Raw genomic sequence first — 16,898 nt, 5'->3', positions numbered from 1 at the left:
GAGTAATTAGAAAAAAAATCTTGCTGGGCTGGTAAGATGGCTCAGAGGTTAAGAGCACTGGCAGCATTTCCAGAGGGCCTGAGTTCAATTTCTGAAACCATATGGTGGTTAACAGCCATCCATAATGGGATCTGGGGCCTGTTCTGGCATACAGGCATACATACAGGTACAAAGTTGTATACATAATAAATACATAAATAAAACTTATTTATTTATTTATTTATAAGCAAAGAAAAAAATCTTACCATGGTTGGGGAAATAACTAGTCTTTCTTCTCTTAGTCTCTCTGACTAACTACTCTGCTATCAGCACTAGCCGGGCCTTTAATTCTCTTGGATTCTACTTGGATTAATAATGGGACCCTGCATCTTAAACTCTTCTCCTATAAGTTGTCTTGGTTACATTGTCTTATCACAGTAATAGAAAAGTAATACATGTTAAAAGTACTACTTTAATCATGTCCCTAATGTCTGCCAAAGCCCAAATATCCCTGCTATGTCCCTTTCAGTCTTTCATGAATTAGATTTCAGATAGACTACATGGTTGTATTACTTGTCTTACTGACAAGAATATTTCATGATTGATCTACCAGAATACTAACAGTTGCTAACAGAATACTGTATTGTCAGTTTCTAACCCAATTCATGAAACTCATTTCATTTCTAATTATGGGTAGACAAGCAAAGTAAGTTGTTTCAGGTAACACGCATTTATTTCCTTTGTGACGAGTCAGTCTACCTACCTACCTAGCAGCCTAAGATAGGGTTTCTCTGTGTAGCCCTGGCTGTCCTGGGACTCAGAGATCCACTTGATTCTGCCTCACAAGCACTGGGATTAAAGATGTGTGCTACCACCCCTGGCTTCTGAAGTGATGGTTTATATCTTAAGCCCTGGTCCTGCATTCATTCAGAATGATGTGAAACTTCAGAGAGACTCACCAAGTAGGTAGTCACCCTGCCACAATCCATATAATTTACACAAGGATATGGAGTTTTGTTGGACATATGAAAACAGATAAGCACACAAGAAAGACATCCAACCCCTGTTTTCTCAACAAAGCTGAATGAATAGCTGGACACCCCACCTCATGAATGCAAGGCTTGTTACTGGGGTATTTCAAAGCCAAGTTGGAGCCGGTTAAGTTTTCACATCATTTGTCCCAAAGAATTCACCTCAACTACAGAAAACTAGATAGTTTACATTAATTTTGTTCAAATCTTAGAGATGATTATCTTGGACATTTCTAGACCAAGATCAAGGAAGGGAGAAGTACTCTTTATGAACAGAAAGCTATGAAATAGGGCCACAGTTTCAGGAATTGTGCCTCACCCCAGCCCTACTATGGAAGAGATCAACACACAAATACACACAGGCTGTATGTGGTTACTAAGTTTAATTCAACCATTATATCCATTTCTGCCTCAAAACATTACTATCAAAATTATATTATGATGTAAGGACAGATTTCTTGCTGACATAGTGCTAGAAAAATGTTGGCACAAAATGCACTTAAAAAGTTTTAAGGCTTAATTTAATGCAAGTGATAACTGTATAAAAGTGGATTTAGCTGGACAGTACCTCCACCCAGGAGGCAGAATGCCCATGCTCTAAGCCCACTTTCAGAGAAAGAGATAGAAAGACAGGGGAGTTGAATAAGGCAGCTGCTGTGGGTCACTGTCTCAGGTCCCCATATACTCTCAGCCATCCAGGCCAGCAAGTGGTGCTTGGAGCTTTTCTCTCATTGGGTTAACTGCAGGGCCAGCACAAAGATGTCAGATTCATTCTTGACAATCCAATTTGGAATTCACAAATCATTTTTTACTTAAGAGGTTTATTCCTATCATTGTATTATTCCCTTATAGGTTAAAGACATTAGTGTCTGGGCTAAATAAAGCAAACATTTATGACATTTTCTTAAATGAAAAAATGCTCTGAATTCCAAATGACATCCTCACAACTGAACCACAACCCATTTGAGTCGTTACAGAATCACACACATGTTTCTTAGCTTCAGGATACAGGGCAACTTAAGGGGAAAAACTCTTTGGTTGACACAGCTATGGCCAAACCCCTCAATTAGCCAGGTGTAGGAAGCAGAACTTTGCAGGTGGCTCCTGCAGGCACTTAAGCATCTAGGTCAATATAAGTGTGACTGCAGAACTGTTGCTTTCCAAAATTTAATGAGGACATTTCTGGCATCTGCTATGAAGCTCTGTAGGCACTAGAACAAAAGTAGTACCACTTAGCCCCTTTCACAGATGCTCACCTCAAGAGGGAAAGAAGGAACTATGGCTGCTGCCCTTCACAGCCAACCAGAAGGGACATGTGCCTGGCATGAAATGACACAATTGGCAGCAGCATGACTGTCAAATGACAGTTGTGACCTTATTGCCAAAATGCTTAATACCCAGGCTGTTCATGAGCAAGGTTGAGGAATTGGATGCAGTTCTTCTGCTTTGCTGGACCACAGTAATGTTTTTCTAGGTGTTAGAAGAACAACCCGTGGGTATTCATAAGAAACTTCAACAGACTGGCAAAGAAACCTGCCCATCCCAGTATCCTTCAGTAGGTCTTCCTCCCAACTATAGGAACAAAGCAAGACAGGGAAACCAAGAATTCACCCAATACCTGGACATATCAGAGTAGTTTTTTAAGCCCTGCAGAAGTCAGAGACCTCATATATAGAAGAACCATGAATTGCAAGAGACCCCTCATGGGTGAGGAATTAAGTCCAACACTTAAGGCTGGTGAGAGAAACAAAAGGAACAACTCACATGCAAATTTGGCATGGCAGAAACCAAGCCAACCATAAAGGAAGACAAGTTGCTACCTAGACCTGGCCTCGGTTTTAAGTGCAGGAAGGGGACAATTCAGAGGATTAGGGTATAAAACCTTCCACTCAGGACAAGACTTAGAATAACTTTGATTTTCTGTTGACTGCTACTAAAAGGACAGCGTGTTCCAACACTACAGGGTGATGTATTGAGGGGAAAAAAGGGAAGGAGACACTAGGGTTCAGAGGTAATCTCAGAGGGGGAAACATTTTGGTGATAAGCATTCCCTGAAAGGAGAGGCTACGTAGACTTCACTCTGTCTTTAAGAGTTCCTGTTTATGTGTTTCTACTCCATCCCACAGTGAGAGATAGGCAGACTTGTTTTTTTTTTGATCAAACCATTCTTAGATGCCCAACAGCCAGCAGACTGCTGATACAAGGACAAGACAGACCCTAGTGATCCTTTTGCTAATGGGTACTGCCTCTCCTTCCCTCCCCAGAACCTTACTGTTCTACACAGAACAACTAGGAAGGAGGCACAAGAGCACCCTGCTTTATCCCACAGATGTGTATCTTGGCAGTGTGGAAGGCACAGTTCTCTCTGCCACTCTTCCAATGGCAATAAGGTCCATGAGCAGCCAACCCCACACGCACGACAAACCCTCTCCCACCCTGACTCATTTGGGTTAAAGGAAGCACTAACATTCAATACCCTATGTCTGATTACAGGCAGAGCAGGAGCCTCTCAATAGAAGGAGATGCTGGATTTGCCTCCTGGTGGGTTCAGGACCTTGTTGTGGGAACGAGGCCGTGGCCCCAGTCTGGGCTCATGGCTGTCAACCGAAGGTGTGGGCTCTGGTGTCTTGGCGTGGGTGGCTGCTTTTGAGCTGCCGTCCTCCCCCTGCTCTCCTTTGGGCGAGGCAGTTGCTGTAGCTGTAGGACAAAGTCAGTATTTGTGAGGGCAGAAACTATACTATGAAACAAGCTACAATAACTGAAAGTGTCGTAGCAAATTGAGTAAGCTCTGAATTCTACTAGGCCCCACTTGGTCTCAAGCTCATGCAGCAATTTGGATCCCTATCCTTCATGCTGCCACAAATGAGCTTCTGCAACAGTGGTTATCAACCTGTGGGTAGCAATCCCTTTGGGGGTTGAATGACCTTTTCACAGAGGTCACCTAAGACCATCGGAAAACACAGATATTTATAATGCATAACAGTAGCAAGATTACAGTTATGAAGTAGTAATAAAAATAATTTTATGGTTGGAGGTCACCACAACATGAGGAACTGTATTAAAGGGTCCCAGCATTAGGAAGGACACCTAAAAGTATTACCAAAAATAACTATGATCATGACCCCAGGCTTCTTTAAACACTAAACCCCTTGCCTGCCTGCCTATCATCTAATAATGTGCATTGGTGTTTTGCCTGCATATATGTCTGTGTGAATCCCCTGGAACCATTGTTAGAGATAGTTATTAGCACCATGTGAATGCTGGGAATTGAACCCGGGTCCTCTGGAAGATGGCCAGTGAGTCATCTGAGCTATCCACCTCTCTGAGCCATCTTGCCAGCTCCTTGGCCATTCTCTTAAGCTTGTTTTGGTCAGCTGTCTTGGAAGACATAGAGGAATGCTACCTTTTGTTTGCCAAATATACTAGCAACTTTTCTAGCATTAAGTCACATAGAAAGGGTAGGAAATATGCTTACCATTCAGGTCAGATTTAGAGTCTTCACCTTCACAGAGCAAAACATGATCCTACAACAAGATAAACCATCAGGTTAGTGATCATTCAGGTAGACAAGGAAATCTGAGGATGGATGACTTTTTTTTTTTTTTAAATCTTGTCCTCCTACACACTTAAGGCTTGAACCTAGGACCTTATGGCTGCTAGGGAAGCAGTTTAACACCAGGCCACATTCTCAAGTTCTCTTTTTACCTTTTGAGACTTCCGAAGTCTAGGCTTGAACTCGTCAGCTTCCTGAACAGCTGGGGTTATAGACTGAACAACAGAGTCTGCTTCATTATTCATTTGTTTGTTTGTTTTGCTTTGGAGCCTGTACTGGAATTTGCTTTGTAGACATAGGCTGTCCTTGAACTCAGAGACCTAACTGCTTCTGCCTCCCAAGTATTGGGACTAAAAGTATGTGTCACCAACATCCAGCTTATTTGTTTTTTGGAGACAGGGTTTCTCTGTAAAGTCCTGCCACACCTACATGCAACTAAAAATCATACAATTTCACAATGAACTAGTTGTCTAGATTGCTGCTCAATGGTTAGGTGCTTCTCTAGCATGTAAGGGTCTCTCTGGGTTTGATCAGAACTGTAAATGCATTTGTTACTGAGCCCCATGTAACCCGTTGAACTGCAACAGTGATGTATGTTAGTTCACTGTCATCCTTGTCTCAACAATGCTTTCTAAACCTTCTGGATCATACCAAAATAAATCCGTTACTTTATTTTTTCATAAATACCTCAAGATGTGACTTTTAAAGAAGTAACCACACCAGGCTCCAAATTATAAAGATTGGTAAAAATCAACCAACAACCAACCAACCAACCAACCAACCAACCAACCAACCAACCAACCAACCAACTGATTGCTGGGCAGTAATGGCCCATGCCTTTAATCTCAGGAGGCAGAGGCAGGCAGATCTGAGTGTGAAGCCAGCATGGTCTATTGAGAGAGTTCCAGGACATTCAGGGCCATCACACAAAGAAACTTGTCTCAAACAAAAAGTGGGTTTCATCATGCTGACAAGAGAGCACTGAATTTAAAAAACAACAAAGCAAACAAACAAAAAACCCATTGATTTTGAGACTACTTAGGCTTGACTTTGGGAGATGCTGACCTGAGGTGGTTGATGATGAACTTTTATTAGGAAGCCGTAACTATTGTTTGGTTCTTACTTTATTTTGTTAGTAGCTATTGACTATCATCTAAGTCTATCCCTTCAAGACCAGGTTTACAAAATGCTGGTATTCAGAAAATGGAAAGATCTCCTATGATCTTGGATAGGTAGGATCACTGTCCCTGACTTCAAATTCTATTATAGTGCTATAGTCCTGATCCTGAAAACAGCTTGGTATTGGCGCAAAAATAGATAGGTAGACCTATGAACACCTGATTTTTGACAAAGAAGCTAAATTTATACAATGGAAAAAAAGAAAGCATCTTCAACAAATGGTGCTGGTATAACGGGACGCTGGTGTGTAGAAGACTGCAGATAGATCCAGATCTATCGCCATGCACAAAACTTAAGTCCAAATGGATCAAAGACCTCAACATGCTCCCCCATAGAAAGGGAAAAGGACAAGATCTCCTGAGCAAATTGGGAGCATGTGGAGGGAGGCGAGAGGGAGTTAGGAGAAAGAGAAGGGGAGAAGAGGAGGAGAGGTAGGCATGAGGGAACAGAAAGATTGAGACAAGGAAAGAATAGAGGAAAACAAGAAAAGAGATACCATAATAGAGGGAGCCATTACAGATTTAAGGAGAAACCTGGCACTAGGGAAATGCCCAGAGATCTATAAGGAGGAACCCAACTAACAATCTAAGCAATAGTGGAGAGGCTACCTTAAATGTTCTTCCACAATAATGAGATTGATGACTACCTTATATTGCCATCCTAGAGCCTTCATCTAGTACATGATGGAAGCAGAAGCAGACACCCACAGCTAAACACTAGCCAAACTCCTGGAATCCAGTTACAGAGAAGGAGGAGCAATGAGCAAAGGGGTCAAGACCAGGCTGAAGAAACCCACAGAATCAGCTGACCTGAACAAGGGGGAAGCTCAAGCACCCCAGCCTGATAGCAGGGAAACCAGCGTAGGACTGACCCAAACCCCCTGAACGTGGGTGTCAGTTAGGAGGCCTGGGCAGTCTATGGGGCCTCTAGTAATGGATCAGTATTTATCCCTAGTATACTAATGGACTTTGGGAGCCCATCCCACCTAGAGGGATACTCCCTCAGCCTAGACAAATGGGGTAGGGCCTAGGCCCTGCACCAAATGACATGACACACTTTGAAGACTTTCCATGGAAGGCATCACCTGCTCCCCTCTCTGGGGAGCAGAAAGGAGATGGGCTGGATTTTGGTGGGGAGGATGAGAAGGTAAGGGAACTGGGACTGACATGTAAAACAACTTTATTTCAAATTTCAATAAAAAAGGAAAAAAATAAAAACCTAGTCAACAACAACAAAAACAAAAAACAAACCGCTGGTATTTGATTACATTGCTTACAAGTTGGAATACTGGCCCCCTCTCACTATGTCTCTCAGGCTGGCCTCCAAGTCACAATTCTGTTTTTATCATCCTCCCATGTAGCTTCCATTAACAGGTGCATCCACTGTGTTCAACTTTAGAGTATATTTATTACTTACTGAGGGTTGGGTGGGGCCTGCCATGATGTGCTTGTTGGGCCAGAGGACAGCTTCTCAGAGACTATTCTCTCTCTCCTTCTACCTTGTGAGTCCCAGGGATCAAACTCAGGTCTTCATACTTGAGCAAGAAGCATTTTTTACCCACTGACCCATCTTGTTGGTATTCTATAGTATTTTTGTAAAGGGGACTTTCCTTTAAAGCTATTATCACTATACTTCATGCAGGAAATGCTGCTAAACAGGGTTGGTTTTTTTTTGGGGGGGGCACATATTTTTGAGACAGAGTCTAAGTGCCCCTGGCTATCCAAGAAATAAGGGACCTGGAACTCACAGAGGTCCACCTGCCTCTGCCTCCTGAGTGCTAAGACTAAAGGCTTGTGTTACCACACCCAGTTTGGTTAAACATTTATTACCACCACCCCCACCAAATTTAATGAGTTGGTTTTCTGGCCTCTCTAAAGGTCTAAAATTTTGAAACAAATTTTAAAAAGTTGGTGAATTTTAATCCATTGCAGTTCCTGTCCTTGTTAATGATCCAATGGTTTCTCTGTGGTCCATGGCTCTTCTTTCCTTAGGTTCTCAGTCTCTGTGACAATTTCTTGACTCTCTGGTATATCTTGTATATCCTGATTTCAGCCTGAAACCGGCCCTATCTCCTGAGTCAAAGGACCCTAATGTGTACTAATGTAGAGAAGCTCTACTGATCCCCCGTTCTGTGGAAAAGGAATGAGGAAGCACCACAGCTGGCAGAGCACATGCTCCTAAGGCACACACAAAGCCTTAGGTTTAATCCCAGCACTGAATAGTAGCTGAACTGCTACACTTAATTCACACCCACAGCTAATTCAGATCCTTGCTCAGTGAAGAAGAGCTGCTCCATAGAGCAAGTGCAGTAGAGTCTCCACAAACACAAACATGCTTCTCTCTGGACTGGTTATGGTGGCAAAGCGAGCACAGGAAACGGCTGATCTGACCAGGCTAGCCAAGGCTTCTACACTCCCATTTGTTGCTATTTTTTTGTTTTGTTTTGTTTTTTTTTTTTCAACAGGGTTTCTCTGTGTAGCCTTAGCTGTCCTGGAGCTCACTCTGTAGATCTGGCTCTCTTGAACTTGTACGCATGTGGCGTACAAACATGCATATAGGCAATACTCATACATATAAAATTTAAAAATCTAAGAAAATTTTAAATCAAAAATAGTAAATGAAACAAAGATACTGCTAATAATTATAACAATAATATAGTCCTGGGCTTCAGTACCAACAAGGCAGCTAAGGCTGGCTTTGGCCAAGCCTCTACCTCAGCCCAGAGAGTTCAGAGATCTAATCAGCATGTTCAAAGGTCAAGTCCAAAGTCACATTATTCTGGTATTCTTTTCCCAGCAGCTCCTGAGTTGGAGTACAGGCAAAGATCATGTTCTCTTATTATAAGGGCACTTTCACTGGATCATAGGCCCGTGATCCCTGTCTGCCAAGCACCATATATCCTCTAAGATAACTAATACAAGCTCTACCTTGTGTGGAGAAAAGCCCAACAAGAGCCATCTTGGGCAGGGAAGGCAGCTCTTGGGTAGAGGATTTGTCTAGAATGTACAAAGCCCCCAAGTTTAATCTCCAGTACCATAAAGAGATCAGACCCATCATCTTTCCTGTCAAAAATCAATGAGAATCAAACCCTTAAGCTATGTGCTCAGTCACCCAGACCTCATGTACATAAAGTAGAGTAGTACAGGTAGGTGCTTGGCAGCTGCTGTGTAGAGAGGTGAACAGGAAGCACTGCTTCCCCCAGTTAAGAGGTTGAAGCATGTTTTCTGGGTAACTCCAAATCTACTGATGAATGACCATGCCCAGAGACCAACACTGTCTGTCTGACTCTTCCTAACTATGTAACAGCTGCCTTGGAATTTTTATAAGGAGTTAACACAACTTTTATTTTTCCATATGTTGTCCATACCTTGGGCTTGTTTGGGTGTGCCAGGGGCGCAGTGGCAGTGACTGGGGACCCAAATATGTCACTAGTCTTCCCACCAGGGGGGTTTAGACGTTGTCGAGTCTGCACAGGAGTCGATTCATCAAAGATACCACTTCCTTTGCCTCCTGCAGAAACAGTCACAGAGCAATGAACGTAGGAGCACCACCTGATCCTACTCCACTGTTGTTACTTGGAGAGAAAACCGTTCATTGAAGACTTTCTTTCTAAGTTCCAGGGCAACAGGGTAGGATAATAACTTCTAGTACCTGAAGACTCACATCCCAGCTAATCCTTAACCTTCTCTGCTGCAGCCTTCATGTGCACAGCCAAGCTGCCCTCGGCTGGACTCTAAAAGGGAGAAGGAATAAAATACAACCTTTCCCCAGAGATCCCTTAATGCTGAACAATGCAAGTTTTCCAATGGAAAGTCTCTTTTGATAATCAGGAAGAGTTCTTTCTCTCTCTTTCTTTTTGGAGACAGGGTTTCTCTGTGTAAGAGCCCTAGCTGTCCTGGAACTTGCTCTGTAGACCAGGCTGGCTTTGATCTCACAGAGAGTCACCTTCCTTTGCCTCCCAAGTGCTAGGATTAAAGATGTGTACCACCACTGTCTGGTCTTAGGAAGAGTTCTTAAGCAGATTAAAAGCAAATAACTAAATGTTTAGTTTACTGTTATTCATGGTGAACCTATAATCTGGAAAATATGTTAGTTACTGACCTCCTTCTGGCTAGAAGGAGGTAGTCATGCCTACACATCGACCAGTTAAGAGACATGCTCTTTACTGCCTACTGATTTTACGAAGCTATGATAGGAATGTACATCTCAAGCTGCTCTTATGGCCCAAGACCTGGACATTATATGAGGATGCTATGTTAGAAGGAAAGGTACAAAATATCAACTGATGTCTTCACTCAGTAGGTACCAAGCATCCACCTTCCCCATAGCATTACACCAAAGTACACCAAGTACACCAACTAAAGCTATAATCTACAACATTAAAAAAAAAAAAAAAAAAAAAAAAACCCAAAACACCCCACAAACTACCCATGTTGTTCAAGAGTTAACCTGGCCTTTCTATGCCTCTAATTCCGCAACTGTACAAAGAGGACAACAAACAGGCCAATCTCTTAGGCAGTGTGAGTATTCTGTAAGTTGCTGTTCCTAGGACAAACGCTTGAGATAATGTCTATAGAGAAAATAACTAATAAATACCAACTATGCTTTCCATATGATATGGAGCACTGTCTTCCAGGTATAACATAGCCATTACCATAATCAGAATAGCTGTGATTACCTGCTAAGACCCTCAACAAGAAAGACCTCAACAAGAGTGCCCTCATAGGAGGTGATGGGTAGGTCATTAATTAGACCCTCACTTGAAATTCCAGCCACTCCCTCTCCCCTGTATTCAGCTATATGTAATCATGATCCAGATAATATGGTCTCAGGAAATGTTAGAATATACAGGACATGGAAGTTAACTCAAGGAGGTATTAAATCTATGCAACTTTTAGGAGGCCAACATTCATGCTGACACAGGACTTTCCAGTGATGGAGGTATTTGAGTCACCCATGCATAAACAATAAGTAAAAATTTAAGAAGTAAACACTTCATTGGTAGAATCAAGCACAAACATACATTATGGATAAAAGTGGACAACTTATTTACAATGGGAAGTGTATTTTAAATTTATGTACTTGATGATCTTCCTAGCCAGGAGGTTGGTAGTGCACAACTTTAATCCCAGCACTCAAGAGGCAGAGGCAGGCTGGTATCTATGAGTTCAAGGCCAGCCTGGTCTACAGAGTGAATTCCAGGATAGCCAGGACTACAGAGAGCAACCTTGCCTCAAAGCACGTCTTTAATCCCAGTACTCAGGAGGCAGAGGCAGGTGGATTTCTGTGAGTTCGAGACAAGCCTCGTCTACTACAACAGCTAGTTCCAGTACAGTCTCCAAAGCCACAGAGAATCACTGTCTTGAAAAAACAAAAAGAAAAAAACACAAACAAACAAACAAACAAAAAAACCCGCAAAGAAAACACCAAAATAACCCAACAACAACAAAAAATATTCTTAGAAAAATATCTGAAAGTTGCATAAACCTTTAGAATATTAGGGATTCTGATACCCAAACACCCATCACACAGCATCCTTGGCAAGTCATCTGCTAAGTAGATGGAACACAAAAGATGCTCTAGGAACCTTCAAGAGAGAAGTGACAGTCAGGAAAAGCCCTTCTTTCCCTTAAAAGAAATTGTTCACAAGGGATAAGGTGCTACCAAAGGTGTCTGAAAGAACCCACATAAAAAGAAAAGTAAGGCACAAGGAGATAAGCAGGAAGGCTCTGAGTTCACAGTCTGGGCTACACAGACAGATTCTGTCTTCCAATAACAACAAAAAGCAAACCCAGAACAAGCTGGGCATGGCAGTCTTTAATCACAGCACTGGGGAGGTAGAGGCAGGCAGAACTCTGTGAATTTGAGGCCAGCCTAGGCTATGTAGTAAGACTTTTGTCTTAGAAATACAAAACAAACCCAGAACTATCTTGTCATCTTGACACAAGTCTTCTGAAGGCAATTAAGAAAATGCTTAAGAGTGAGCTGTAGGCAAGCCCATAGGACATTTTCTTAATTAGTGGTTGACGTAGGAGAGGCCAATCCATTGTGGGTGGAGCCATCTCTGGGCTTTTTGGATTCTGTAAGAAAGGCTGAGCAACGGTCAATGAGCAAGCCAATAAGCTAAGGGATATTCCTTCCTGGCTTTTACATCAGCTCCTGCCTCCAGGTTCCTGTCTGAGTTCCTGGCCTGACTTCATGTGATAATGAACAGTAAAGTGGAAGTGTAAGCCAAATAAACCCTTTCCTTCCCAACTTGGTTTGGTCAGGGTGTTTCATCACAACAATGATAAAAAAAAAAAAACCCTAAGACAATATTTTAGAAAAGAACAGAAGAGAATAAAGCCAAGGGATCTGAGAAGTACAAAGACCACACCTGGAGGATTTGTCCTCTTGGGTATGTTTTTAGGTTCTTCAGTAGGTCCAAAAATATTAGATGCCATTCTATTAGGCTTGCTTGAAGGAATACCTTCTTCTGGAGTTCCAAAAAGACTGCTGGATTCTCCTCCTGGGGGCTTCATGGATCTATAAACAAAGTAAACACAGTCAATGATAGCCAACTAACAGGCTCCTAGGACTCATTAGGAGGTGTCTTCCCTATAGTCTAACCCAATACCAGTCAGGCAGATCTCTGTGAGGTTGAGGCAGGATTTAGATAGAGGTGTAGAGGTAAGGCAAACCACATATGGAACTTTATATTTTTTAAGACTCATAATATATAGTAATGAGAATCAGAAATTAGTTTTAATTCTCTGCCAATATCACTTTAGATTCTGAACAGGATAAAAGACAATCAAAGAAGTATGATTTTGCTCTCTTCTCCATGCAGTCTTCAACTCTGCTATGTTAGTTTCCATGTACGCATGTTCCTATCTTTACCAACCTTTCTGCTTAGTAATCATGGAAGCCAGGGGTTCCCCTGCCAGAATTTATAGATGATAAATCTGGGGTCAGACCCAACCTCAGAGGATACGGTAAAGGGGTTCTTCCCCTTATGTTTCCCAGAGACCTGTAGGAAAGCATTAGGATATAGCCAAAGCCCTAGATCCTTTCCTAGGCTTTAATCCAGACTCCTTCTTAAGTGTCTTTTAACAAGTTCCATGTTTCTCTTTATCTTAGGTTCATCATCTCTGAAGAGAATTCCTGACAAAAAGACTCCCTATATTGGTATGTTTGGTGTAACCAGTGAACTGCGTAGACTAGGAAGAAAAGCCACCATACTGGCAGCATTGTCTACTTTAGATCAGGGCATTATCTACTTTAGATATGGAATAAGCATTCCCGTCTAAACTCTACTAACACTCTACAAGCATAGCTTTTAATTAAACACTCACAAAGAATGTGGTTTCCATGTCTTAGTCACAAACAGCCACACCTACCTTAAGTCCCAACCTTTGGGAAACTTCATTAGGCATGATGGGAAGTTAAAAAGTAAATAGTTTTTACTGAAGAAGCTGAAGACTTACAGAATTACTGTTAGGATAAATCATGAGGGAAACCTTGGTGGATTCCAAGGCAGGGGGACAAACACACCAGGCAGACAGCTTAGTGAGTTTTATTAGATTAGGTAGGGTGTGTGTGTGTGTGTGTGTGTGTGTGTGTGAGAGAGAGAGAGAGAGAGAGAGAGAGAGAGAGAGAGAGAGAGAGGGGAGGTAAAGAGACAAAGACAGAGGACAGAAGAGAAGAGGGAGACAGGAAAAATCCTGTCTGCTCCAGGGGAAAAGCAGAAAAGAGAGAGCAGTGTCAGTCTTTCTTTTAAAGGGGTCCTCTGCACCTGGGTTGACCAGGGTACAGCCTGAATGCATTCTGCCAGTTAATAGAGGCAGGCAGCATAATGCCTGAATCCTCACAATTATCTCAAAGCTCTGCTCTGATATCCAGAGCACAGGTATATAACAGCAATATGGTAAAAGAATTAGTATGCATTATATCAGTCACCTGGTTAGACTTGTATATTTTGTTTGTTTTTTGAGACAGGATTTCTCTGTGTAACAGCATTGGCTGTCCTGGAACTCCCGTTCTGTAGATCAGGCTGGCTTCAAACTCAAGAGATCCACCTACTTCTGTCTCCTGAGTGCTGGGATCAAAGGCATGCCCCACCACTACCTGACCCCTGGTTAGACTTTTAAAATGCCTTTTTTACCTTATTTTATTTTTTGGTTTTTCAAGACAGGGTTTCTCTGTATTGCTTTGGAGCCTACCTGGAATTTGCTCTGTAGACGATGCTGGCCTTGAACTCACAGAGACCTGCCTGCCTCTGCCTCCTGAGTGCTGGGATTAAAGGTGTGCACCACCAACATCTGGCTTAAAATACCCTTTGGTTTGTTTCTTTCCTTTCTTTCTATCTTTCTTTCTTTTTTTTAAAGACAGGATTTCTCTGTGTAACTGCCCTGGCTGTCCTCAAACTCACAAGATCTGCCTGCCTCTGCTTCCAGAGCCACCATCTCCCTGCAGATTGTCGGTTTTAATACCCTTGGGTCTATGGTCAGGCCTTTGAAAAAGAGCAATGTAATCACTAGAACTGAACTAAATTTAGTATAAAGTTGCATATGAGTCTGAGTTAATATTTCTACTTCATTCATTTTCTTATTGGGGTTTAGAAAGAGTTGAGCCAGGATCTTAACAGCACTGTCCTCAAATTCAGTTATAAAGCTAATGCCAACTTTGAACTTTGAATGATTCCTCTGCCTCCACATCCCAAGTGCTAATCATTTCCACAAACTTAAAGACAGTTGTTTTCCAATCCACTAACTAATGTCAGTTGGGTGTTTGACTTTGCTAGGCCCTTGCTCTACACATTCACCTTCCCAGTCTCTCTGTGGCTATTCTGCACCCAGGTCCAGATGCACAACAGGGAGTGACCAAGTGCTCTGCCTGGACCTTAAGACTTAGCAGTATAGCTAGGTCTGCATCAGTGGTCCATGTGTGTGATGTAAGAGAAGTAGTGTCCCTGGAACTTCAAAGCCATCTTGGGAGATGAGCCCAGACTGAGTCCATGGTGGGAATACAGGAGACAAATGGCAGTTATTGAGGTTAATGCTAATATGCATATAGAAATTAAGGATTTAGTATTGCTTTGCCTACTTGTCTGAATTGTAATTTGAAAACAAGCAAAGTAAAGCAGTGCAACACACAGTTCTGGCAAAGATAACTGGTCACTTGGGCTAGAGCAATGGGGCAAGCCCAAGTTGCACAGCCTAAAGCAGCAATGCAAGTCTTAAGGCTGCCCCAGCAGGGTCTCACAAATGGGACTGAATTCAATAGGCCTTTCAATAAATAGGGCCCATAACAATGGCACAGTGTGGTCTTCTGGAAGCTGCTAGCAGCCATTATCACAATAACACCAAAGAGTGGAAGGGGCTAGGGAAAGATTAGCCAGCTCAGATTTTAGGGCCAAATTCACTATGGCAGTACATTCTAATTACTCTTCCCTTTAGTAGTACCCCTTAAATGTTTTAATAGAAATATTCAAAGTATACAAGAGACTATAAGAGATAGAGGCTAAGATGAAAAGCTACACAGTTCAAGTGGACCACGGCACAAGAAAACAATTGGACAGTGTCAATGCCCCGAACCTCCCTGCAGCAGTGAACTTCAGAAAAACTTTTAGGAAGTGGTCAGGTCTGGGATAAAGCCATGTGAAACAGACGTGGGGCACATTCCTCAAGATTATCCACTTTGTGGATGAATGACAGCAATACCATAATGCTTTTACAGTTCAAAAGTCTCCAGCACAAGAAAATTCTTCAGTAGAGACAAAAGACAGGGTTAGGAGAAAGGAAACCCTGCAATGGAGACCTTACAGTAGCTGCAGGCAAAAACCAAGGTATAGCTTTGAAGCAATCAGTCTGACTAGGCGCTGTCTTCCCTCCACCTGAGTAAAACGACATCCACAGCTCGGTTCCTATCGAATATGGCCCTGACAGACTGAGGCTTCCAATTATACTTCATCATCCAATTAAGGCATCTTTCCTCGTCCCCACACTCCGATATCAAATAGGAACTTCTCCCCTTTCCTAAAATCCTCTCCATGGACGCCTACTTCACAACTAACTTCCGGAGCTAGGGAAGTCATTAGAACACCAGTTTCATTTTATCACTCAAAGCAGATCGCACAGAAAGTCCAGATGAAACTCTGTTGGGAAAAGTCCCCAGCCAGGGAGGCCCAGTGGGTGCACACGATGGACACCTGGTCGTGAGTTGGGTCATTTTGCTGCCACCACTCAGCCACGTTCAAGGATCGTCGTAACCTACCAAAGGCAGCTGGACGCGGGAATGACTTAGGAGCCGGCAAACCGAGCTCGGCTGCGCCCGGCTAGCGACTAGTATAGACAAGCGCTTCAGGAGAGACACGTGTCTTCGTCCCGCCGCCCGGTGTCCACTCCGTTCGCTCTCTCCCCACACTTTCTGCGAGGCCCGGCTTCAGCTAACCGGAGAGCGCGCACTCAGTACCCTCAGGGGAGCCACGAGTCACACCCACCGCATCCTTAGGGCCTCCTGCCCGCCACGTGGCTGCAGTTACGCGCCCACCCGGGCCCCAGCACCCGCCCGCGCACCTGGAGCCAGACCCGCCAGCCGGGCCGTCCGCACCCTGGAACATGTCGGCCTCCGCCCCGCGCTTCCCCAGCCGCCGCGCGGCGGTTCCCGCTTGGTCCCGCGCAGGTACCCTGACCAGCCCGAGCCCGTTGGACGCCTCCCACGCCAATCACACTTCTGCAGCCTATCGTGGAAGTATGTCCCACTCCTCCCCCCGCCCCCAACGAGAGAAAGGCTTGGAGAGAACTGCATCGCGCTTACAGCCGATTGGCCGCAGAGGCCGCCTTTCACGGTTTCGAGCATGATCATTGGTTCACACAGCTAGCCCCACCCTCCGACACCAGCGCGTCTCAGGGTGCGAATCTGCATTTCCATACGGACCTTTGGGGTTGCAGCGCCTTCAGGCGGAAGGGTATCACAGACCAGGCCCAAAACAGAAGCAGCAGGCTGTGCAATGACCTCCACTTCTGTTTTCAGCTGTTACTCAACCATCATTCCCTGAGGCCCTACCTAATGCCAGGATTCGCCGAACTCTCCTGCTGCGCCCATCCCTGCCTGTTGGCTCCAGGGTTCATCTCACTAATGCTGCGCCTTCGCCAGACCTGAATACCTCAAGTATG

The 16,898-nt window shown here is 43.6% G+C and overlaps 1 protein-coding gene across 1 annotated transcript; it reads right to left on the bottom strand.

Annotated features, from left to right (window-relative positions):
- Positions 1-1,504: 1,504 nt before the first annotated feature.
- Jpt2 (Jupiter microtubule associated homolog 2) lies at positions 1,505-16,461 on the bottom strand. The gene is made up of 5 exons (XM_051181139.1): positions 16,299-16,461; positions 12,119-12,267; positions 9,110-9,252; positions 4,486-4,534; positions 1,505-3,707 (listed from the first exon to the last, which is right to left on the bottom strand). Exons 1-5 carry the CDS (start codon positions 16,340-16,342, stop codon positions 3,520-3,522), a joined length of 573 nt encoding a protein of 190 aa, XP_051037096.1. The 5' UTR covers positions 16,343-16,461; the 3' UTR covers positions 1,505-3,519.
- Between the last annotated feature and the right edge of the window lie 437 nt (positions 16,462-16,898).

The sequence above is a fragment of the Phodopus roborovskii genome, unplaced genomic scaffold, assembly GCF_943737965.1.
Source record: "Phodopus roborovskii unplaced genomic scaffold, PHOROB, whole genome shotgun sequence".
Lineage (NCBI taxonomy): Eukaryota > Metazoa > Chordata > Mammalia > Rodentia > Cricetidae > Phodopus > Phodopus roborovskii.
The sequence above is the reverse complement of the archived record's forward strand: the minus strand, read 5'-3'. Positions and strand labels throughout refer to the sequence as shown.